General features: G+C 39.5%; 1 protein-coding gene across 3 annotated transcripts in view; it reads right to left on the reverse strand.

Annotated features, from left to right (window-relative positions):
- Window positions 1-25,573, reverse strand: part of ICE1 (interactor of little elongation complex ELL subunit 1) — a 57,364-nt gene that overhangs the window by 16,824 nt on the left and 14,967 nt on the right. For all 3 annotated transcript variants that reach the window (XM_070411965.1, XM_070411963.1, XM_070411964.1), the window contains 9 exons: window positions 25,033-25,144; window positions 22,896-22,972; window positions 21,934-21,971; window positions 20,447-20,529; window positions 20,207-20,246; window positions 20,064-20,120; window positions 10,607-10,693; window positions 7,827-8,218; window positions 760-5,493 (listed from right to left, as the gene is read on the reverse strand). In XM_070411965.1, coding sequence (XP_070268066.1) covers window positions 760-5,493; window positions 7,827-8,218; window positions 10,607-10,693; window positions 20,064-20,120; window positions 20,207-20,246; window positions 20,447-20,529; window positions 21,934-21,971; window positions 22,896-22,972; window positions 25,033-25,144 — 5,620 coding nt within the window. The remainder of the gene's footprint in view (window positions 1-759; window positions 5,494-7,826; window positions 8,219-10,606; window positions 10,694-20,063; window positions 20,121-20,206; window positions 20,247-20,446; window positions 20,530-21,933; window positions 21,972-22,895; window positions 22,973-25,032; window positions 25,145-25,573) is intronic.

Here is a 25,573-nt window from a genome sequence, read left to right on the forward strand (position 1 = left end):
TATCCTGTTCAGATCTTTAAATATGAGGTAACATTTTCTTGCTCAGTAAGAAAAGCATTAAGCCATTTGACATATCTATTTGAAAATAAACATCTTTTCAAAATTACTTAGTGTTCTGTATGCTTTCTGGAAGTAAACAATCTAAGAAAAATATTTATACCATTATGAATCGGAGACTGTGCAGATAACCAATAACGTATGAGTGCATGGTACTGGAAGTCATCCACACAAGGTGTCAATATGGGCATTTAGAAAATATAAGCCTGTGACAGTCCTAATAAACTGTAGATGTGCACAACCCTCATCTTGAAACTGAATACCTGCTGTCTGACTTGTGACATACATTGAGAAGAGGAAACCAAACCCACAGGCTGTCTTTCTGAAAGACTATCAAACTCTCAAATGTGTACATAATACTATTTACAGAAAAAAAAGGCTCTATTATGTGATAAGCATTTGATGCTTTCAAGCAAATAATTTCGAGCCTGTAAACATGTCAGATTCTATGGGACACATGCAATTTTAGTTCTGACAGAATACTTCCTTTAAAATTTTAAGTTATTTGATGAACACAAATGACCAAATCTCTAGTGTCTTATCTCAAATGCATAAAATGCTGGCTAGAAATACAGTATAGATAACTGTTTGTATGGATAACTGTTCATTTCTGAACTAAAACCTCTATTGGGGTCATCTGCCACCTTGACAGCCTGTCCCTGATGAGCAACTCCTAAACTCTCAGATACAGCTGCCACCTACCTTCTTTGTTGTGCTGAAATCATAAACAACTTCTTTCTCTTGATCTCTCATTACAGGCTTTTTGGAGATATTCCCCACATATACATGACTCCGAATGACAGGCAACAGGTCAAAGGAGGACTCTGCAATCTTCTTCAGAGCATCAGCTATGGCTTTATCATGGGACTCCACAGTTTCTTTGGGGTTCAGAGGCAACTGTGAAACCATACTGGCAGCTGGAACAGAACTTGATTCCTCATCTGTCGCTGTGACTTCAACTTGAGGGAGGTTCCTGCGGGGGTGTTTGACTCCTTCTGGAGTGGGGCTCGAGGTTTCTGGTTCCGGGGACCCACTATCCAGACGCAATCTTTTAGCACTCCTTGGTGTACACGATGACAATGTCCTTTTCCCACCTGAATTTTGTTGGGTCCCCAAATCTCTTGATTTATCCTGGTTACAGTCACCACCAGAGCTGCCCCCTGTTTTGACAAAAGCGGTTGACATGGAAGTGATTGCTTTGAAGCCTGTTATAGCATTGACCGGCCCTGGTAAATTCTGACGGTCACCAGGTGGCCCTCGCGTGAGCTGAATATTCCCTTTGAGGATGTTGAGAGTGCGGGCCCTGGCAGATAACTCTGGGTACATGCTGTCAAGAATTTTAACAGAATTTTCCTGCGGACCAGTCACAGCAGTGTGGGCTGACGCACAGGGGGGCAGTCTGCCAGGCACAGGAAGAGCATGCTTTGGGGTGGTAGCACAAAACTGCAAAGGAGATGATAATATCCTCTCCCCAGCAGGTACAGAAGATGGAGACATAGATGTGCATGAAGGGGAGGCATGCGCTGGATCTTCCAGCAAAGGAGACATCATGGGTGGCACTGGGATCTCACATGATGGAGAAAGCTGGCCAACAGGAGAGGTGGGTGAGGAGGGACTGGAACTTGATATCAGAGGAGAAACTGGGTGTGAAGTCCTTGGAGGCGTGGCAATCAAAGGAGCAAGCAGGGGTGGCAAAGGGGGCCCCACCTCCTGCCGTATTTTACTCAGAGTGTCAGCAGAACAATCTGTAGGGGTAGAGGTGTCAGCATTGGCCAGAATGGTTTGAGTTTGAGGTCTCTGGGTTTTTGTGCTACCTCTGTCCCCTGAAGATGACTGAGAAACTTCACCTGGATTAGTTTCAACTCTGCCTGGTGCTGAAGACTTTACCAGTTTGTTTGACTGGTCTTTGTTTGAAATCTTTGATCGATTCTTGTTTTTGTCAATTGGCTCCAGTTTTGAGTTATAATATGTGTGATCCGATGCAACAATCTGAGACTCAAAATCATAAATTTCAGAACTAATCCTTACACTAGGTTTCACAGGTCTGTTCCGTAAACGACTTTTATCAAAGTTAGAACTCTGACCACTGCTGGAAATATCCTCTTGGGTGCATGGAAGATTACTATCACAGGGGGGCTCCTGAAATGGAGAGCCAGGGTGGCTGGTCTCAGGGGACTTCTCCGCAGAAATAACAGAAATGAAGCCAGCTCCCGGCTCTTCTTCATCTGGGGAAGCAGGGATGTCTCCAGGGGTGTCACAGAGGATAACCTGGTCCACATTTGGCATGAGTGGTACCCCACTTATGATGGTCCAGTTGTCCCCCTTTTCAATGACTAGATTTTGGTCCTTATTTATAACTTTGGAAGTTACTGTAGATATCTGACACTGAAATGTCCTTTCTGCCTCCTCACAACCAGCACTGTGCTCAGCTGTCTGCCCGTCTCCTGAATAACAACTCTGGGTTGGGGGCTCTGCTGGTTGTGGCAGGACTTCGTCTCCACTGTCCATCAGTCTGGTCACATCTGAGTTATCCTCAGGTCTGTCTTGAGTGTTTTCAATAGATTCCCCATTAGTGGGAGAACTGCCCTTAGCATCCAAACCAGCTGTTGACGTGGATGGATCTGAAGGATGCAACAAGGAGCCACTTGTTTGCTGAGGTGAGACTTGTTCTTTTGTGGGTTCGGTTGTTAAGCTGTCATGTATACTGAAGAGCAGTAAATTACTAGCATCTTTTCCATCTGAGTCCTCACAGTTGGACTGAAGTTCCTGCCCAATCTTGGTGAGCACCTCAGACAACGTTTCCAAAGAACACTGAGTGAGCTGACTCGCGTCCTTTAAAGGACAATCATCTTCCTCTGATTCAATCCACTCTTCACAGGTTTTGAGTGTTTCTTCTTCACAGACTTGCTTTCTGTACTTTTCTCCTGATATTTCATTTTGCTTTAACTCTTTGTTCATTTCTTCATTTAGAGTTTCTTTGCTAGAATATTCAGGAACAGAGTCCCCTGAACTATAATCTTTCAACTGACAACTTTCAAGAAACATAACAACTTCTGACGTAGAAAGTCTATCTATCTCAGAGAGAGTACTGATGTTGAAGTCCTGTAGCGCTGAGGTCAGAGAGCCCACCTCTGTGGAAGGCCTTGTCTCGGCAGCACCAGCATCCGTAGTTCCTACATCTCTGGAGGCCTCGGCAGCATCCTGTTGCTGTTTACCCATCACAGCTTCAGGCTCATTTTCACCCTCACTGCAGCTAGGGGCCTCACTCTCCTCCACCTCAGTATCACCACCCCCAACCTCCCGAATGCCTGTGTAACAGTACAGAGGACCAGAAAGGCTACTTTGGGGGACACCATGTGTTTCTTCATCTTTTCTGCCAATCACTGGTAAAAAGGCAGTAGTATCTGTAGGGCCTGGACCTTCAGGAGCACAGCCAGGAGTTGGTGATGGCTGCTCCAGAGGCTCCTCCAGGCTTTGCTCTACACTAGGAGAGTCCTTTGAAATGGCCAGGGCTTCACCACCAGATGTGACTGGGTCTCCAGAGGATATTTCTTTAATAGGAAAGTCTTCTGATGCTGCCATTTCTGTGGCTGGAGGAAGTTTATCTGCACCCAACCCAGATGAGTCTAAATCTGTGGCATTTTGACATGGACACTGCTCCTGCAGCTCTGCCTGCACAGAGGGTTCCATCATGTTTTGGTTTGAGACTGTGATGTTTTCAGAAAAGAAAGATAACTTACTATTTTTGGAACAATGAGAATTTTCTACTGGTAAAGAACCACCTGAAGAATCAAAATCTAGTTTTTTACAAGAGGTGGAACCTTCTGGTGAAGTCTCTTTTGTAGCAGCCACCTCCTTGATGTTCTGGGCCACCTCCTTGATATTCTGGGTTGTCTCCTCTCTTTCTGCACATCTTGCTATAGATGACACATTATCAACATTTTCTGTTGCTGAGGCAGGCTCATTCCTATGTTGTCTCAAAGGTTCCAATCTAGCACCCTGCATCATTTCAGGCCTGGTTTGCTTGGTTATAACTGACACTTGGTTAGGCAACAATGATGTTGACTCTCTATTTTCTATGGATGGCATTGCCTTTTGTAACTGATTGTTGGTCTCTTGTTGATGTTCTGATTTAGCTATCAGCATTTCTTCACCACCTCTCCTTAACAGATTAGTATGGTGCCAAGAAGTGCTTTTAACAAAACCACTCTTGATCAAGCCAGACTGAGACTCTACCAATGCTGTGAAATCTGACTGACTTGTGAGCTCAGCTCCTGGACCTTGGCTTTCACACTGTCCACCTTTCACAGCTTTCATGAATACTGACTGAGGAAGGGCACACACTTTGGTCCTATCTTTCACAACTTTTGTACATTCTACCCCACTGCTACTCTGATCATGAAAATCAGATGCTCCCAATTCAGGGTTCAGAGCATGCAAGCTATCCTCTGGGTCGTTTGCTCCTGAAGAACATTCTGATGGCTCAGACTGCAGACCTGACATGTTTGAAGTTCTAGCTAACTTCTGTTCTGAATGACGCGTTTCAGTAGGGATTACTTCAGAAGGAACATGAGTATCATGACCACCCTTCAACCCAGAGGAAAACTGGGGATTACTGTGGACAGATAATGCTCCCGAGGTAGAAGAGGAAGAAAATTTGGCTTCAACATCAAGCTCTGCTGCATCTATTACATCATCTGCATCTTCTTCAGGTTCAGATGATTCTCCTAAAGCAAACCCTGGCATGTCTTCTCTTTCCTTTTCCAATTCTCTACAGAGTCCCTGAAGATGATCAGAAACTGATATACAATCTGCTTCACAAGTGGTTTCATTAGTTGGTGTCCACTTAGTAAAGTTTGATTTGGATGATCCAATCATTCTGGATAATGGGGTTTTTCCTTCAGATCTCATGAGTTCACTTAATGGTCTCTTGGCAATGGGAGAATAACACATGTCTGCCTTCCCAAGGGCTGCTTCCTTCCCTTGTGCTATGCCACCAGACAACTTCTCAACACTCTCAATTCCGGTGGGTTTACAAAGTGTTCCCTCAGCTTGCATCGACATATCTATTTCCCTAACCTCTCCTGGTCTTTTTGCCTCACCTAAAATGTCTCTTTTTCTACTTCTAATAAATTGAGATGACACTGCCCAGTGTTTTTCACGAGCTAAGGAGAATGTGGTTGAAGGTTCTCTCAGTGATGCTGTAAATGCCTCAAACCCAACAGTTGTCACTTCATTTACTTTCAATGTGTTTGGAGCTTGGGTGGCTTCATGTGATTTGAGTTTTTCCTCACATGTACCACTTCCTTTATTTTTTCTGGATGAGCCAAAACAATCCTGTGCCTCAGGTGTATCATCTTCTGAAATATATTCAGAACTTCCATGTGGGGCTGAGTCACTATCACTGGAATCTGTATATTCTCCAAAGTAGGTTTCCTTAAAATAAATGAGTTATACTAGTTAGTTAATTAAATACCAATTCAACCAACTAAAATATCAATTCAATGCATTAAAAAAAACCAAAGTAAATCCTTCCTGAAGAACCTTTTAGAACACATAAGAGGACAAGTGGTTTACTCTCTGGAATCGCTATAATAGCTATAAGGTGGGAAAGTCTCGATCACAAGTATGGCACTGCTCTGCCCTTTTCTAAAAGAAGCCCACCTCTCCCCAGAGCTACCCTCACTCACACCTTTTCTCCCATAACAGTTTCTTACAAGTTCCAGTCCACACATGGCCTAGTGTACAATCTGTTCTCCTAACCTCCAAACACTCCTACTTCTCAACTCCTTCCCCATTTTCTGGCCAAAAAAGCTTCTGAGTCTGGCTACACAACCCTCTCTTTTCTTCCACTTCCCAGTCACTCCTCCAGAAATGTCTGACTCCAGCCCAGGGCATCAAATGGGCCATCACTCTGGGTGACTACTCATGGACAACTCTCGCCACACACTTCCTTACAACTGCTATGCCTTGGATGTTGTTATTACCCAGACCTGCTCCACCTCTTCCCCTTCAACAGTGTATGCAGTGACAACTCTCCCTCCCACCCAGCCTATCTCTACCTCTGCTCCAGAAACCCTGCTTGACCCTCAACTAGCCCCCTCGTTTGCTGCCTTCACACGTGATCCACCAAGTAAGCAAATTTATTGACCACCTGGCCTTCCTGTTCTGTAAGGAAAAAGGCAGTCTGGGGAAGACTAGACACTGCTAACAGAAACACTCCTACTAAAAGAATCCTTTCTTTCCCCGAGCTGGAATACCGTCATCTGGTTTTCCTCCACTGTCTGGGCACTTGTTTTCGATCTTTCTTTCCTCTTCCCCTTTTCTGCTTGGTCACATATGTATTGACAGTTTCCCAGAGTCTCTCTGGGACTCCATCCTGATGCATCTTGAATGCCTGTGTCTCACCCCAGCCTCCCTTCGAGTACCATGCCCAGGGATCTAAAATGCACACTGCATATGTCAACTTGGAAATTCCATACGCACCTAATATCTAACATTTTACACATTACCTCGCCCAAGTAGGGCTTCTTCTTACATTTGTTATTTTCCAACATCCTTGACTCCTCCATCTCTCCTAACCACCAGAAAGAAAATCTCACCAAAGGCTGCTCAGACATCCTCATAACATTTTCCAAACCGGTCCCACCTCTTTAACCACAATGCCACTACTTGGTTAAGGTATCAAGAATTAAGGAAACTGTTGATTTACTGATTTCCCTATGTATGATCTTGTCCCTTTCCTGACCATCCCCACCCGCTACCCATTCATACAGTGACTAAACCAAACCTTTCCAATGAAATTTTATCATCAGGTTCACTTCTTTGGATCCATCAAGAATCTCCCACTGCCTTCAGGATAAAATGGAAAGTCCTTAGGACACACACAGCCATTATGGACCTGGTCTGTGTGAATGTTCCTGAGTCAAGTTCACCCCAGTCCTATATCTCTATCAAATGCCTCACTCCTCTTCAGCACTGAGCTATGGTCCGACTTTCCTGAAGCAATTTCCACCCTTCCCCCTCCACCCGGCTTCCATTCAGGACCAAGCTCCTGTCTAAGTCCTCTCCAGCAGGGTGCAATTCCCAGCAGTGAAGTACTCTACTGAGGCTGTGTAATTACCTACTCCTTAAGGTCCGACTGCCACATAAGATTCAACCAAGTGGCAACCATCCCATACCCTATGTCACCTCAGCATTCCTGGAGCCTAGCACAATGTCTGGAACACAACAGACAAGCATGTGTCCTCAATGAAGTGAATCAAAATTATTTAACTGCTCCTTAAGCCAAAAAGTACATAAATCTGTTTCATCAAAACTAACTTCCTAAGAAATTAGGATAAACTATTCTATAAACACACAAAAAGGTGATGAGTTCACAAAATGAATGTGGGAAATTTAGCAACCAAGGTTAATGTATGCTATAAAAATGAATTTACCCATCTCTGAAAAAGTCCATGGCTACAAACATGTATTTAATTCATTCACTCCATATCTGCTAAGTGACAGGCATGAGAGATAAGAACAAACAATAGGAGATTTACAATTTGATTGTGGATAAAGACAAACATTTGACCATAATAGAAAGTGAAAAAAGCCAGACTTTTTTCAATCAACTACGTGTTGATCCTAAGGGCACTGGCAGGCTTTTTAAATTCTCTTATTACTCCCTAATAAAATCTGGTCTTATTACCACAAATGTTCTTTGAGTATGGCTAACATAATAGGATGTGCCCACTTGGTGACTCCAATTCAAAGTGTAAACTCACAGGTGCAAGCGAAGAAGGTAAGGTGCCACGGTGTGCAGACCCCAGAGGGGGTGATGGTACTGGAGACAAAAGAGGAGGGGGAAGTTTGAAGAAGTCAACTGCAGCTTGAAGATCTTCATCAAAAGAGCGATCATGATCAGAAAAGTCAGCACTGTCCTCCTCATTCCTCTGTAGCAAAACCTCAGGATGCTGGTCATCATTATGGTGGGCTGCTGCACTGGGTGTCTCCTTTCCCACATCTTTACACTCAGAAACGTCACCCTCTATCTCCATGGACTGCTCTGCCTGACATGTCTGCACAGCAGAGGTTCTGGGAGGACTGTCTCCTACCCGGGTGGGCACAACATCTTCCCTGGACTCTCCAGATATGGGCTTTTCTTGGACAGGTTTTCCTGTAGAAAAAAAGGAAATATCAAATATTTACAATATCAGAAAAACTTTTAAAAAATCCCAACTTATTCTAACAGTTCAAAATGTTTGCAATGTCCAAGTAAAATGTATTTTAAAAAACTGATCCCTTCCTGAAAACTAGCCTATAAAACCTGAACACATTTCATGTAAGTTTGCTTCGCTCACAACAAACAGGATGAGAAGACAGGTAGATGGATGAATGGGATTCCCGTGGCTCTTCAGCAGCAGAGCACAGCAGTGTTACAGGCCCTGGGCCCTGATGACTTGCCCATTCTCTTGGTGAACCTTACGACCAGCAGTACCTGGGAGAAAGTTTTGTGCACACAGGTTGACAGGGAACACAATTTTCTTTGACAAGTGATCTATAATCCATTGACATCAAGCGTACTCCATCACCATATTTGTACAATGTTCAAATTAAGGAGTCAGATCACATGAATACTTTTTACTCTAAACTACAGAAAAATTACTACAAAAAGCCAATGATTTTTGGGTCTCGATTTTGGTTAAGTGAGTGGTGCTAATTACTAGTAAAGATCTATGTGTCCTGGAAATCATTAGAAACATCTATTTGTCATACTTTAAAAGCTATAAAAATGTTTTACAGAGGACTCAGGGCTCCTGGGAAAAGTGGTTGATAACAGAGCTGAGGAGTGGAAATACAAGTTGGGCCTGAAACATCTTGCAGTGCCAGAAAATAAAGAGGTACTCAGAATAGGATGGAGTATGCGGAAAGAGCCCAGGAGCCAACCAAAAGACAATCCCAATAACCAAAGCTGGGGCAATCTAAACAATAGATAATGACAGTGCTGAAGTATAATGCATAAAATAAACTTAATACCCATGAGACTACAGTGGCAGAAATAAGTGAATTAATAAAGGGAAAGCTTTTTCTTACAGAAAAATTTCATTTAATAAATGCAAAAGAAATGAGGGAGATACTATAGACAAAGTAGCCACAATAGCAAATAAGATCCACTGTTGGCTGCTAAAATCAGTGGGCTATAGTTAGAGAGAAACAGAATATTTGCAGAGTGTCAAAGTATCTCCCCAAAAATAATTAACTAATAATAGCTTTACAATGAAGAAACCTGGCAGACACCATTTTAAACAAATAATAAAGGTTCTAACATCCCCAGTGATAATGCATCTTCACAACCCCTCTCCCTGGGTACAGTAGCCTAAGCAGAGTGCAATATCACCATTGTGAAGTTCTTGCCATAAATATATGCCTCAATCTAATATGAGAAAACATCAGATAAGCCAAAACTAATAGGTTTTCTACAAAATCATCTGTACTCTCCAAAAAGTAGAAAAATATGAGAGACAAGGAAAGATGTTTGAACTGTCAGACTGGGGGAGATGAGAAGAATGATGACTAAATGCAACATGGGGTCTTGGAAAAGAAAAATGACATTGGTGGAAAAGCAGGTGAAACTCACATGAGGTTCATTTTTGTTAACAGTATTATTCTAAGTGTTCTGGCTTTGATTATAAGTTATGGAAAATGTTAAACTTCAGGGAATATGAATGAGAAATAATAAGGGGATTTTCTGACTATTTTTGTAACTTTTCTCATATGAAAACAAAACAACAAAAAATAATATATTTTATAATATACAATTGCAAAGACATTATGTTTTCCCTTCTACTTGAAAAAGCTAACATTAAGGAACAGACCTAACCCTTGAAATATTTCTTTTTAAAGAAATATTTAATATTACTAAACAAAGAAATGTCCCTTTTAATAACATATTTAATAACATGAAATCAAGTATTTATAATAAAAATAAAGTAAGACTTTATTTCTGTATTGACTAATACAGAAAACTGAAATGTTGCCTACAACCTTAGGGAATGTGAGTGACCTTCAGAGCCTGAGAAGAAAACCTAGGTGCATGTTTCTACAGACTTACATCTTCACTATCTGTGAATTCATAGCAGCTAATCTAAGAAACTAGCACAACAACAAAAAAGCTAAGCACTTTATTTTTAAAATATATATATTTTTGTATTGATTTCAGAGAGGAAGCTAAACTGCTGGTAGGTGGATAGAACTCATGAAATGATTGGAAAAGCTGTGCATCCTCACTCTTCTGCACACACCTGCCAAATACACCTCCACTGTGGGTCCAGCCAGCTTCTTTTAATGTTCTCTGATGAAAGCTACTACTAAAAATTAAAACCCAAATGCATTTACTGAGATTGGTAAAATGTAGGAAAAGGAATCTGGTATAATTAGGAGTACCCATTCTGGCTAGGTCCATTATTTATTACACTGAGACATTAAAAACTAAAGACACACAATAGCCATGGTAAACATTTCTACTTTCATGTACAATATGTATTTATGGAAGTTTCTCTCTCACCTGGGACACATCTGCTGCTTTCACCAGGTGCTCTGTTTGCTGTGTTTATACAGAGCCAGAGTTCCTTCAGAAGTAGTTTTACTTTTCCTGGGAAAGAGAATACAGTATTAAATACATGTTACGTGGCTCAATGTATGCATGGCCAAAAGATAGTCCTGTGAAATCAGGACTTATTAGGAACACAAAAACAAAGTAACTTAAACATCTTCCCCAAATTCAATTACTGCACATAATTCAGTTAGCTACTGACAGAAAGATCTGCAATGCTCTAGTCCAAGCATGTCAAACTCAAAGGCTAACACAGGCCAAATAAACAAATAATAAAGGTTCTAACATCCCCAGTGATAATACATCTTCACAACCGCCAAAAAAAAAAAAAGCTTCAATTTTTCATAGAAGGGTAAGCTTATTTTGATAGAAACATGCTGAGTTCAAAGGGCTGAAATAAATGAGTGATCGTTAACATAAAAGAACATTTTAATAAATATTAATATTTTTTCTTAAATATTAACTTTCCAGACACTGAATAACTGCACAAATTAATAAGCATAACGCAAATCAACCTATTTTTCTTACTCTCCGAAAGTGAAATACTTCCTGTTGCACACACCAAACAAGTCAGTCCAAGACTAATGACGTGGCAATTGGCTTCTAAAATATTCTCTGCTAGTATTAGTAGAGAGAAATGATGCGCCTGCATGTAAGATGCTTAAGGGAAATAAATGCCACACGATTATAGTAATCAGTCATTAGCGAACATTGTAGTTCGTTATTAATAAGTATGTATAACAGATATTGTAAAAATTAAGTTATGAAAAGTTTATTAAAACGTTTCTTGTATACCATTATATTGACTGGGCCGCAAAAATATTTGTTGTGGGCCGCGGGTTTGACATGCTTGTTCTAGACAAATATTGATGGCTGAATACAGGGTTTTGTTTGAGGGAAATGGGATTATGTGAGTCAACAGACCAAATCTATCTGTTGTTAATGGCTTTTATTACCTTTATGTATATGTGAAACAAATAAATCTTTGGCCTGTAAGTTTTCTACAGAGAGTGATATGGGATCGGGAAGGAAGCGGATATAATGACCAATATAAGAGATTTGGGCTCCATGTATTCTAGAAAGAACAGAAGAGCAGTATCTCTTCAGTTAATGAGGTTATTAGAAAACCCTCAGAGTTGACCAGACTGTAATTAACCTGGGGGCTTCATGGATCATAGAAAAGTCATTAGTAGTCTTAATGGAAAATGAGGGAGACAAAAAGATGTGTGTGTAAACAGATAAACAGAGAGAGATAATCACACAGAGAAGCATATGCTTTTATGAGCAAAGCAAAAACTTTGGAATTTTTTTATAAGTTTTTAAAAGGGTCTGCCTGGATTCCTAAAATAATTAAGAACCACTGGTTCAAGTTGAAAGGCCAATAGTAATTGTAACTAAGACAGGCCCAATACAATTCATATAACATTAAGCATATTAACTATGGTTTTAAAGTGAGTTTAAAATTAATGAATACACAAATTCCAAAAAAAATTAAAAGGAAAAAATATCCATAAAAGTATTGATAATTTGTAATTAAGTCTGCATAAAAAGACAGCTCACACAAATTAAAATTCAACTAAAAATAAGCTGTATTTCATTTTAGGCCACCTCAAAGTTCTATTACAGTTTCCTTGAACTTAAGTTCTTAAGTTAACCTGAAGCACTTATTAAAAATACTGAAATCTTTAATCCAGTCTAGACCAACCTTTCAAATCTAAATATCTCCAAGAAATCACAAATTTTGAATAGGTCAGCCCTACGGAAGCCGGCAAACTGCATCACACCAAATAATGAGGTTCAGACAGAGGGACTGGGACAGAGTTGGACATTTCCAACTTCCCCTGAGCCAGTCAACTCTGACAGTAACCATGTGTGAGGCACATCCATTTTTGAGTTCCAAATTCTATGATCAAGCAGCTTATCTATGTTGTGATTTAACCTACCCCAAAGCCTGCTTCCAAACAATGTAATCCCCTTTGCTTAAATGACCTGACCAGGATCCCTGCTTATTAGGTATACCCAAAGCAGCAAACAGGGAACCTTAAAAAAAAAGAAAAAAAGTTACTTTTCTTTTCTTATGGAGTCTATTAACCAGAGCTATAGCTATCCTAATCGAGCATTTTTTCATTACTTCTAATCTACAAATAAAAGAGCTATCTATTCCAGGCAAGATAAAACAAAACAATCTTCATTAATTATTTGGGAAAAGAAAACCTCATTAAATTGAACCGCACACCTTAACCCAATCTTTTAAAGCACTTCCTTTATCAAAATCTAAGGCATCTGTCAGTATTTCCGGATTTTTCTATTCCACTGACATGTCAGTTTCCACATGAATACCACACTTCTTAATCATAATAGTTTTATAATTGTTTTAGTATCTGATCAGATTTTTCCTTTTCAAAAATTTTATTATTCTGAACATCTACTCTTCCAGATAAAGCTTCACCATCTGCTTTTTCCCCACATAAAACTTCAATGGTATTCTAAGTGAGACCATCCTATATAATAAAGAGCTAATATGCTAATCAGACCAGAGGGCAGAACAACCTTCCGAATGACCAGTGGGAGGGGGCAGGGCCATAAGGCAGCCAGGGCCTCAAGGCAGCTGGGGCTGCAAAGGCCTACTCTTGCACAAATTTCGTGCATCAGGCCTCTAGTATGTTTACAAATGCATTTGAGGAAAATTCACATCCTTATCCTTTAAGTCTTTCAATCCAGGAACATGATGTTTATTTATGCATTCGGGTCTTCTTTAACGTTCTTCAGGAGTGTTTCATAGTTTTCCTCACAGAGGCACAGCACACTGCTTATAGGTCTTTTCCTAAACATCTGATGGTTCTATTGCCATCTGAGAATGGGTTCTTATTCCATTCCTGTTCTAATAGGTTCATAATGATATGTCGCATGTTCAATGTTTGTATCACCACTTTTCCAAGCTCCTGCACTTGTATTTCCCAGCTGAGACTTTTTGATTTTTTCAGTCATAACTTTGAAATTCTGACAATTTCGACCTCTTTATTAGTATTTACAGCTCCTAGTCTTTTGTGTTTTCTCTGCAGCACTGCCTGAAGCCTCCCATATTCACAAATCAGAGGTAACAAGAAGCAGCCTTGCTTTGTTCCTGACAGTAATGGCTCTTATGTTTCACCTTTCTCAAGTGCAAATGTTGTTTTTTTCCTATTATTACCTACCAAATTTTTTATGAGGAATGCATGCTGAATTGAGGTCATGTCATTTTTCTCTTAACCAATTGTTGCAGTATTTCTCAAAGAAATTCTTAAGTCATAATTTGTCTATATTCTCAGTTACTAGATTTGAGTTCTTAAAATTTTACTTATACTCCTAAGTGACAGCTCTCTCTTGAGGATGCATGTACATGTTATTCTTAACTGGCTCTGGTACTAATGTAAGAGAATACTAATGTAAGAGAATGAGACAGAAAGCACTGACTATTTTTCTGAATTCTAAAACAAATAAAATGATGAAGACATTAGTTTTCACTGAAGGCTTTACCTCTAAAGCCACCTGGTCTTCTATGGTGTTAGAGTTTTAACTAATTTTTTTTTTAATTTCTTCTGGGTTATTTTTCCATTCAGGTTTGCAACTACTCTGATAACTTCAGTATGTTTTCCTAGAAAACAGTCCATTTCATTAACATGATCAAATCTGAATATAAACTTGTGAATTAGGATTCTCTAATTATAATTTTATAGCTTTTGCAATCCTGATGTTATTGGATGTTTGTTCCTTGCTTTCTTGATCAGACTTGCAAAGCTACTGTTCATTTCACCAGCATTACAAAGATCCACCAATTGCTTTGAATGGTTTCAAAGTGTTTAGTTCCTATTTCATTAACTTATGTTTTCATCTGCATCAACTGTTTCCTTCTATTTTCCTGATGTCTGCTGTATTTTCCTACAGCAAACATTTTCTGTTTGCTTAGTCACTCATTTTCTGTTATTCTTGCTTTCTAAAATAATCACTGGAGACCACAAATAATTCCTTTGAATACCATTTGGAAAAATCTCAAAAATTTAGTAAATACTGCCCTACTGTTGTTTCCAAAAGTTGAGTATTTTCATTTTTATCTTCTGTTATGAAAGATTTATGTGCTTTCAGTTACCAGATAGATTTTGAAAGGCTTTTTGGGGGCATGTAAGAGATAGTTTTACTAGTATCTTATTAAACAACAATATTTTAATATCTCATATTAGATAAGATATTATTAAATAGTGAGCTTTAAATTATTTAAAAATACTTTAAATTCTAGGATTATAAAAGTCATATCATGTATAACTCATCAATCTTGCAATTATGATTCAAGTTATATCTCCTATTTTGTCTGCTTTTCTATTTTTGAGAAACATATTAAAGTCTCCCATGAAAGCAGATTTGGCTACTGCCCTTAGAATTTCCAAGCATTTTATTTGACACTAGAGGCCCAATGCACGAAATTTGTGCAAGAGTAGGCCTTCCTTCCCCTGGCTGCAGGCACCAGCTTCCCTCTGGCAACCGGGACCCAGGCTTCGCTCCCTCTGGCTGCTGGCAGGCATCCGGGACCGGGCTTCCCTGCGGCCCCTGGCAGGCACCTGGGACTCGGGCTTCCCTTGCAGCCCAGGCTTTATCCAGAAGGACATCTGGTCTAATTAGCATATTATGCTTTTATTATCCTAACATATAAAAATCCAGGGTCCGTAACGTCCAAAACGACCGAAAGCTCGACCAACCAGAAGTCAGTCCTGAAGTCAGTGCTGGGTTGCCGTGATGACCCAGCACTGACTGCTGAGGGGGCTGTGGATCAGGCCCAGAGAGAGACCTGGAGAGAGAAGCAGGGTCTGATCCGTAGCCTACATAGCAGCTGTTGATCAGCCCTTGCCCTCTCTTTCTCTCCAGGCCTGGCCAGCAGCCGCGCCTCTCTTTCTCTCTGGGCATCCGCGGGGGCTGCTGATCAGCCCTGCCTCTCTGATCAGGCCCGGAGATAGGCACGGAGATGCTGACTGGCATAGAAACCAACCAATCAGAACCAAATCTGGATGAAGTGTGAGGAGCCAATGGCTGCCTAGGAGGTGAAGCTTTTGACACTTACTGGCATAGAAACCGACCAATCAGAACCTAATATGGGTGAACTACGAAGGCAGAACCTAAGGTGGGGGCTGAGGAGGGGTTTTAAGGGCAACAACTGTTTGGTGTAAGGTGTAAGAAAGCGGTTCAATTTTTTAATGACCAGTTTGGCAGTATAGTGCATATGGCTGGCTATCAGTCCAGATATAGGGATTATGAATTTTTGCCTGCCAAGGGCATCTCCTCTTGCTGAAAAAGGCTTCCTTACCCTCGCCCCCATTTAAGCAATCCTATCCTATATAATCTATCTATACTAATAAAAGGGTAATATGCTAATTAGACCGGGTCAACTGGCCATCTTCTAGATGTCCGACTTCCTTCCAGACAAAGCCATGGTGGTGGGGACCGAGGCAGAGGCAGTTAGGAGCGATCAGGCTGGCAGGGGAGGGCAGTTGGGAGCGAGATCAGGCCTGCTGAGAGGGCCGTAGGGAGCAACCAGGCTGGCAAGGGAGGGCAATTGGGGGCGAGATATCAGGCTGGCAGGGGAGAGCAGTTAGGGGCGAGATCAGGTCAGCAGGGGAGGGCAGTTGGGGGCAAGATCAGGCCAGCAGGGGAGACCAATTGGGGGCAAGATCAGGCTGGCAGGGGAGGGCAGTTAGGGATGTCAGGCAGGCAGGCAGAGGCAGTTAGGGGCAATCAGGCAGGCAGGCAGGTGAGCGGTTAGGAGCCTGCAGTCCCAGATTGCAAGAGCAATGTCTGACTGCTGGTTTAGTCGGACATCCCCCAAGGGGTCCCCAATTGGAGAGGGTGCAGGCTGGGCTGAGGGAACCCCACTCGTGCACGAATTGCATGCACTGGGCCACTAGTTATAATTTCATGCTCTTTAATCCATGACAACAGTCTCTTCTTGGTAAGCTGTACCTTTAATAATTCTAGATATTTCCTTTTAATCCATGTAAATTCATATCTAGGCTTGAATTATTTTTTGCCTTACATTATAGCTTTCAAGTTAGCATTTCTTTGGAATTTTCCTATCCATCTCTATATATTAATCTTTCTACTTCATTTGATTTAAAATGTATTCCCTATAAATGTATTAGAGATGAAGATCATACACAAAAGTCATGTTCAACACTTAGGAGGCCTTTCTAATATAAATATCCAATCTGTGCTCAGCTCTGTATTTCTTAATCACCTTTTTTCCCTTGGCTCTGTTCCCCCTGAAGAAGTCCTAATAGATGACTACTATCCTATCTGGCTTTATCCTCCAGATTCTTGTATTTTCTCTAATACTTTTTATTTCCTTGTTCTTTTGTACCATGTTCTCAGAGACACCTATCCTGTATTTGTCTATTCAACAACTCAGCCTTTCTAGTGGGTATATTCCTACAATCACATTATTAATGTTCCAGAACCCCAACTCCAATTTCATAGCAACAGCCTATGTATATGTTCTTGGACTTTCTCTAGGAATACAATTCAATTTTTAACATTTTATGTGGCTTATAATTTCATACTGTTTCCTCAGGAACTAGCTCTTCTTGAGTTTTGGTGCCTTTCTTTCTTGCCCCTACTTTTTTTCTGTTTTGGATGAAGGTTTTGGCATAACATCTTTGATAACCAGAGTATGTTTCCTCAGCCTACATTTTTAGTACTATACTCACAATAAATGGAGATTTATTTCATAAGCCTATACGATCCCTCCTTCAGAGGGAGGGGGAGGGAGAGTGAATGCAGTTGGGTGGAATTACATGGAATATAGAAATATCTCATTTTTTGGGACTAGGAACAGCTATAATCACCCAATCTTCGCACCCATGGCATAACTAACACTTTAGACAACTGAACTTTGGGCCATAGCCTCTGTACAAACATCAGAAACTATTTCTGAACCCAGAATATGGCACATTTTTCATCCCTTAATCAATGATCTGGCAAAATGCTGTTGTCCTGCTCTTTCTCCCTCCCACCTTTGCTTTGAGGAAACTCAGTTTCTGCCATAAAAGCTTGCTTTTTGCGGGCTGCTATTTTCTCTGTAACTTGGGGCTTCATCGCCAATTGAACCAACTACTTTTTTCCTCATTTATTTCTTTCACTGGTGCTAAAGTTTTTAACTATAAAGAAGGGCTATATTTTATTTTCTGCCATTTTTACTGAAATTTGAAAGCTAAAAGGGAAAAAAGGCAAATGTGGCACTCAGGCAGCCTTTATTAAAAGTGAAATCAACACCCTTTCTGCTTAACTTATAAATCTTTTTCAGAGAAGTCAAGGATCTATATATATAAAAGCCTTAGTGACTGTTACGACCAGTCAACCAGTCAGTGCTTTGAACATGCACTGACCATCAGGGGGCAGATGCTCAACGCAGGAGCTGATCCCTGGTGGTCAGTGTGCTCCCACAGCCAACCTCCCGCGCCAGCCAGCCTCCACGCCGGCCAACCTCCCATGGTCCTTCCCCCCGGCCAGCCCCGATCAGCCCTGGGCCAGGCCAAGGGATCCCACCCATGTATGAATTTGTGCACCAGGCCTCTAGTTAATAAAGAAAAGCATTAAAGATCATTTAAGAATTATAAATTAAACCCATCAAGGTCCACAATATTCAGCAGATTCCTAAAGACTTAATGTATAAAAAAACAATATCCCTACCCTTATAGTAAGGGAAGGTAAAAACAAAACAAAACAGTTTTACTTGAGATAGTAGCAATTTCTTTAAGGAAAATAAAAGAATGTAGGGACAGAGAGCAACTATAGAAAGGGAGTGGGAAAGTTCAGTTCAAATAGTAAGGCCCAAGAATAGCTGAATCCTAGAATAAATCTACCAGTCAAAAAGAGATCACATTACATTTTACAGTCCACTGTTACTTGGGAAAGCCAAGTGTTGTCCAACCTTCTATTTCTCTCAGCAACAGCTATTGCTAAGAGTTTCACTTTCCATAGATAAGAGCGGGAAAAATAGTGTAAAGCACACAAATTATGTATCAGTGACAGTGATAAATCAATGAGCAGGCAACTAAAAGGTGTGACTTGCTAAAGCCTTAAACCACACACATACACATGCACATACATAAAAGACCTCATGCTCTGAATATTAAAAAAAAATATTTTTAAGAGAAAAAAGGTAAAGGAGACTTCTAAAGAGACACACTACGTTGTACAAAACATCTTAAGTGCTTTTAATAATATCCATTTGGAAAAAAAATAACACATTACATGAAAACACCATTATTTACACTTTAAATTTATCCCTATCAAAAAAGTGAGAAATGGCAGACAGAAACTCATAACTTCCAATTTAGAAATCAAGAATGAAAACACAAAGAAGGAAAGTAAATAGTCCCACAATGAATAAACAGAAATATTAAAGTGAAAGCCCAAATTTCTCCATTTCCAGGGTCATGCCTCCACATCTATAAGATTATTCAGGGGTAAAAGGTACACATGCATGTCTGTCATTTCCCTGTGACTTTTGTGACTGCCATTTTAGTTTTCCTGGTAACTTCTGGCCTTCCATAAAGTCTTATCTTCCAAAATCACTCATAGGACTTTGATTCAAGTTCCTGCCTGACATTAACAATCTATATAATAAAAGCCTAAGCGACCTTTATGGTGGAACAACCAGAACAACCGGTAGCTATGATGTGCACTGACTACCAAGGGGCAGATGCTCAACACAGGAGCTGCCCCCTAGTGGTCAGTGTGCTCCCACAGAGGGAGCGCCACTTAGCCAGAAGCCAGGCTCATGGCTGGGAAGTGCAGAGGTGGTGGCAGGAGCCTCTCCCACCTCCGCGGCAACGCTAAGGAGCAGCAAGCCGAGCAGTAAGGAGCAAGCAAGCGGGCGATAAAGAGTGAGGGATCCCAGATTGCAAGAAGGATGTCTGGGGGGCAGGGGTGGAGGGGGTGGGCCTAAGCCGGCAGTTGGACATCCCCCGAGGGGTCCCAGACTGCTAGAGGGTGCAGGCCAGCTGAGGGACCCCCTTCCAGTGCACATATTTCGTGCACCGGGCCTCTCGTTTTTATATATTTGGTACCTAAGAAATTAACTCAATAAATTGTAAACTAATGAGAAAACTATACATATTCATTGAAAAGTTGGAAATTACATTTCTAACTAGTTTTCATTTCCTAAACAATACTGCTTTTTCATACTTCCTTTCCATGTGTTATTTTATCACATAGTATAGTGATAACACACAGGGATCTAATGAAGACATGAAATAGGAAACAGCTTCTTCTTCCATTGAAACTCTACTAAGCCCTGCAACTTGTACAATTATAGGTAAGAGCAACCTCTCAAAACACTAAATGTAATACACTGAAATAAAAACAGAACTTGGAATATACTCACTTCTATTTATGCTTCCGGAAGTATCACTTGAAATTTGTGTTCCAACGTTTCTCAACTCTAAAAATATGGAGGGAAAAATAGTTAAAAGAAGAATTTTGTGTACCAAACATAATTTTTATGTAAGTCATTAACTGAATACTCACCCTTTTCAGCTTTCTGTTTAGAAAATTCATCAAGCCTTTCCTGTGGAAACAAAACACTAACAATGTTTGAATGTACAGGAGTGCAGCCACTCTAGAAAGGGGCAGCCTGACAGTACTGCTGGCTGTTTCCACCAGGGGCCTCATTCCTGACTCCTGCATGAGCAGGACACTGCATTTTTACAAGGTCACTAAGGAGCCCTGAAGCCAGAAAGTTAACATGTGTGTGCTGTTATCTTTTACCTGCGTCTTCTTAAATTCCTTTTCAAGTATTTTCTTTTCATTCCTTAGTTGCTTGAAGTCCTGAGTTTGCTTGACAGCAGCCTCTTTATTTAAAGAGTGCAAGGAAATAAGAAACATAATTTACCAACTTTACAAGTACCATTAATAAAATATTTAAAATCTAATCTACTGAGGTTTTTTCATTTCTTAAACTTTGAAAAAAAATTGTGTAAAAGATTCCTATGCCTTTAGCATTTTATCAATCAGGGATAAATGGAGAAAAACTATTAACTTAAAAAATTATTTCTATCACCTACAAAACCATAGAATTGGCACAGGCCCTTAGGAACCTTTACAATCCCAGGACAAGCCAACCCAAACCCTCTAGATAGGAAAGTTTCCAACACGTGTAACCTTTAAAGAGGAGGCCATAGTCCCCCTCCTTGTTTTTCATCAGCAACATTCAAGGTTTATAGATTATAGACCATAAAATTAGTTTTGTTGCTACTTCATAACTGTAATTTGCTACTGTTATGAATCATAATGTAAATATCTGATATGCAGGATGTATTTTCATTGTTACAAATTGAACATAATTAAAGCATAGTGATTGATCACAAAAACAATATGTAATTATATATGTATTTTCCGATGGTCTTAGGTGACTCCTGTGAAAGGGTCATTCGACCCCCAAAGGGGTCGCAACCCACAGGTTGAAAACCGCTGCTCTAAGTGAAAAATTCACCATTCTCTGAAACAAAGCACTGCAAGTATGATGAAATATCAAAGAGCAGGGTCAGTAAGCACAGCAGGAATAAGAAAAACATGTACCAGGGATGGGTCTGGCAGAGTCCTGCTGGTCTTTACTGGATGTTACTTCCACATCCCAACCACTCAGTGAAGGAAGAAGAAAACAGAAGGAAAGATCTTGCATTCAATTCCTGAAAGGGTTAATAGCTGCTCCATATGGACTGACCAGATCCTCCTAGTGGCCCCTCTGTACTCTGCCTACCCGGTGTGGACTAGAAGCCCCTAAGCAGACAATGGGGTGTGGGGAGGATCAAGGACAAAGTGACAATCCCCAAAGTAGGGAATTTCACGGAAATCCCTTCATGGGTATAGTCATAACTATCTAAATGCATCAAGTTTCTTGGTACTAAAAGTAGTAACTTTCTCTATTAACCATTGATTTCATAGAAAAAAAAAAAATGAGAAAGCTCTGAGATTCAATTTTCAAAATTAAATCCTTTTATTAATTGTTTTTTTACAGAAAAAGTATAGGCTGCTACTACTTTCAATGGAACAACATTTTAAGGATTTGCCACATTCATTTTCATGCTACTATCTGGTAAATGAAAGGAATATAGCATCCAGATTCTTCCTAATGGTATCCTTAAAGCAATCACCCAGGGATATGCCATCAAAACCATGACTACTCAACTACTTAATCCAGTACTCCACCATCTTATAGTTACCAGTAAGTAGCTAGATAACAATAGTGCCAATACCTTCCAGCTTCTTCACCTTGGCTTCCAGTTTCTTCTTCCTAAAAATAAAAATTTTACAGTTAAAATGGTAAAAAAAATATACATTAGTTTGTGGTACATTTATTTTTAATTACTGACGTTTATATAACAAAGTAAATGTCAGTCACAATGAGCATCACACATCAACCATTAAAATTACCAGCAATTGTTCCAACGGTAGAACAAGAAAATTATTATGCCATTTAGTATGTAATAGTTGTAAAATGGACTAAAGAAATGTGTACTTCTCTCTCTGAACTGCAGTGGCTTCAACTAAGAATCAAGCTGATAGTCTGGATGGTCTCCTAGATTCAGTGCAGCCTCTAACTAGGCAATGCTACTTTCAAGAGCACGGATGGCGGGAGTACTCACAACACCACTATTAAGAGAGGCCGTGGCTGGAGATGTGCACTTGTTTTTGGATGGATTTGAGTCAGAGAAGAGAGGTACTCTCTGAGTTTCTGCTACATCAATTAAACTACTATTTGTGTAGTTTACAAGTTTGTTGAATAATGTGAATATAGGATTAAAATTTCAAAATAATCAACTGGATGCTTCTCAACAGCCCTTTTTATGAATGGCAACAAAGACATCCATTCTGTATGGTAGCTGTTAAAAGTACTGGTACAAAGAAAGGAGTAAATAGTATTTTCACACAGCACAGAGATACATAAGCATGCATGCCATATAAATATTAACATGTTTACAGAGTTTTCTCTTTGCATAGTCCTTTGACTTGTGATGGTTTATTTAACCCTCCTTATAACCTTTCAAGGTAGTTATAATTTCCACTTTACAGATGTGGACACCAAGGTTGAAAGACATTCAAGATTGCAGTTAATTACGGCCAACAAACCCAAGGACAGAGAAAAGAGAAACACTACTGATTTAAGAATTTTTTAAGATGAAATCCCTATTTCCAAAGTAATTTTAAAATTACTTACTGAGCATCAGTTTTCAAGCATTCTTCTTTTATACGAGCATATTCCTGATGAGTTTCCTGATATAACTTTAGAGAACTCTTAAAAAATAGATAGATACTATCAATCTGAAAGTCATGACCATCAGTAATAACTTACTTTGACCTAGAAAAGCTAAATTATTATCATTTATCAGTATGAAATTAACTGAACAGATATGTTAGGCAGGAAACCAAAGTACAATTCATTGAACATTGTAAAGGCTATGACTAGATCCTTATTAAACACTAGTGGGCAGGTGCACGGATTCGTGTACATTGAAAGGAAATTAATTAGAGGAAAGATTCGTGCGGTAACTATAATACCGCAAAAAATTACATCAATATGCAAGCATATAGGCCTAACCAATGGACACAGACAACGGGGGGGATGAGGTCATGAGCGGGGGGGGGGGGGGGGGGGGGGCATAACGTGGGTATAAGGTCATATATGTAATATCTTAATCAATAAAAAATATATTTCAAAAAAAATTACATCAAAATAGTATATATAGTATACTATTATAAAATTAAAACACGCATGCAATTGGCACCAGCGAGAGCTTTGTATGTATCGTGCATGGGCGAGTCAACGTTTATTTTTAAATTGCCAGTGCGCATCATATGTACTGGCTGGTTGAATTGTCGATGAATAAATCGCGATGTGGTTTATGCTGAATGTCAACAAAAACAATCAAATTCACAATCGACAATAACAGATTGAAACACATGCATGCAATTGGCACCAGCGAGAACTTTATGTATATCGCGCATGCGCGAGTCAACATTTATTTTTTAAATTGCCAGTGTGCATCATATGTACCAACCAGTCGGTCAGTCGTCCCTCGGTCGGACATGCGGTAGGTCACTTAGCTTTTTATATTACAATAATATGATTAATAGTCCAATCAAAGCTATAAAGTGAAAATGAATTAATTTTAAGTCCAAATCTTCATAATATGGAATTGCTAATATTTTTGTCTCAACCAATTAAAATTCAACAAAACCTAAAGAAATTTTAGAGCTTAATATAAGCTATTGTTACCAGTATGCAAAAATATAAAACAAGTCATTATACTTAACAGTAACTGGAGAAAATGTGTTAACACCAATCAATACATATACCCTAAAGGTTACTATATGCCAGCCGACCGGGGGGAGGAACCACGGGAGGTTGGCTGTGGGAGCACACTGATCACCAGGGGGCAGCTCCTGTTGAGCGTCTGCCCCCTGCTGGTCAGTGTGCATCAAAGTGACCGGTCAACCGGTTGTTCGGTTGACTGGTCATACGGTCGCTTAGGCTTTTATATTTATATAGATCAGAGGTAGACAAAATTCAACGTCTTGGTTGTTTTTCTTTAACTTTTATTGAATAGTAAAATATGTAAAATAGAATTTCTCCAGAAATAGGAAAATCAATCACTGTTAAAGTATGTACGACCTCAGATAGGTGCATGGCATTATTAAGATGCCACAATTTGAAGACTGAACAGCACAATAATACTGAGAAGAGCTTAAAGAACAGGTAAAGAAGCCAAGAATCATCCCAAATTGGCCATAATTTGTCTTATACAAATCACCTCACTTTATTGGCTTCAGATATTTATCATCTGAAAAGCCAGGAATTCTCTTCTAAGACTCCTATAAAGACTAAACCAAAATTTATATAGAAAAACAAGCTTATACTATTTTAAATAAACTGTTTTATTATAATTTGATCTTGAAATAGAGAATATGATTTTGCTACTTTTAAGTTTAAATTTTTGTATGTTATTTTACACTTAAAGCAAAAAAACTAACAAACAATAAAAACAATGTGAAAAGGCAATCAATGCAGGACACATGGAGCCATAAAAAATCACAACTAGAAGAATCCTCTACTACTGAACCTCTCATAAAGCATAAGAAACTAACACAGATTTACAGATCCAATGATCACTGTAAGGATCAACCCATGAATCAACTAGTTCAATGTTCACTAAGTGTACTAACACACTTAAGAGTTTTGATTAGTATTGATTTCCTTTGTTAACATAGAAACTGTCTCGTTATCCCAATTACAGTGAATTAGCAGCTCTTAAGTAATTGAAGATATGGTTTTGGAGGAAAATTATTTTAGGTACCTTTTTCTCTTCTAGCTCAGCTTTTAAAGATCCCAGTTCTTCCTGACATTTCTGCAGAGGAGAAATTTTTTGAAGCATCTGTTCCACTTGATGATGCAGAGTACTATTCTCCCTGAAAATGGACAATGCATTAACATTATACAAAAGAATCTACAGTGAATTATTAAATATATCTATTGGTGACTTTTGATTATTTTCTAAATAGAAACAAAAAGGAATGAAAGAATTTATCTTTTTAAATACATTCTCTATTTATACCAACATGACCCTCACATTCCTTTTTATTTCTTTGGCATTATAGTCTATTTCTAATAAAAGTGTATCAAAAAGCCACTTGAGAAGCAGATACAGCAGATTCTCAATCTGCTGGAGAAAACATTAAAGGGCAATCTGCCAAGTAAGTTGGCTCTTCCAATCTTGAACTCATCACCATTTATTCAAATTAAATGATAGACAATTTTGTGATTCAGTTAACAACCATGTTTTTTTGCATCCTTCTAAGTGATAAATGTAATCAGTTTAGAATTTTGGCATAAGTTTA

The sequence above is a fragment of the Myotis yumanensis genome, unplaced genomic scaffold (assembly GCF_028538775.1).
Source record: "Myotis yumanensis isolate MYYU_CA2020_CCGP unplaced genomic scaffold, mMyoYum1.0.hap1 SCAF_4, whole genome shotgun sequence".
Classification (NCBI taxonomy): domain Eukaryota; kingdom Metazoa; phylum Chordata; class Mammalia; order Chiroptera; family Vespertilionidae; genus Myotis; species Myotis yumanensis.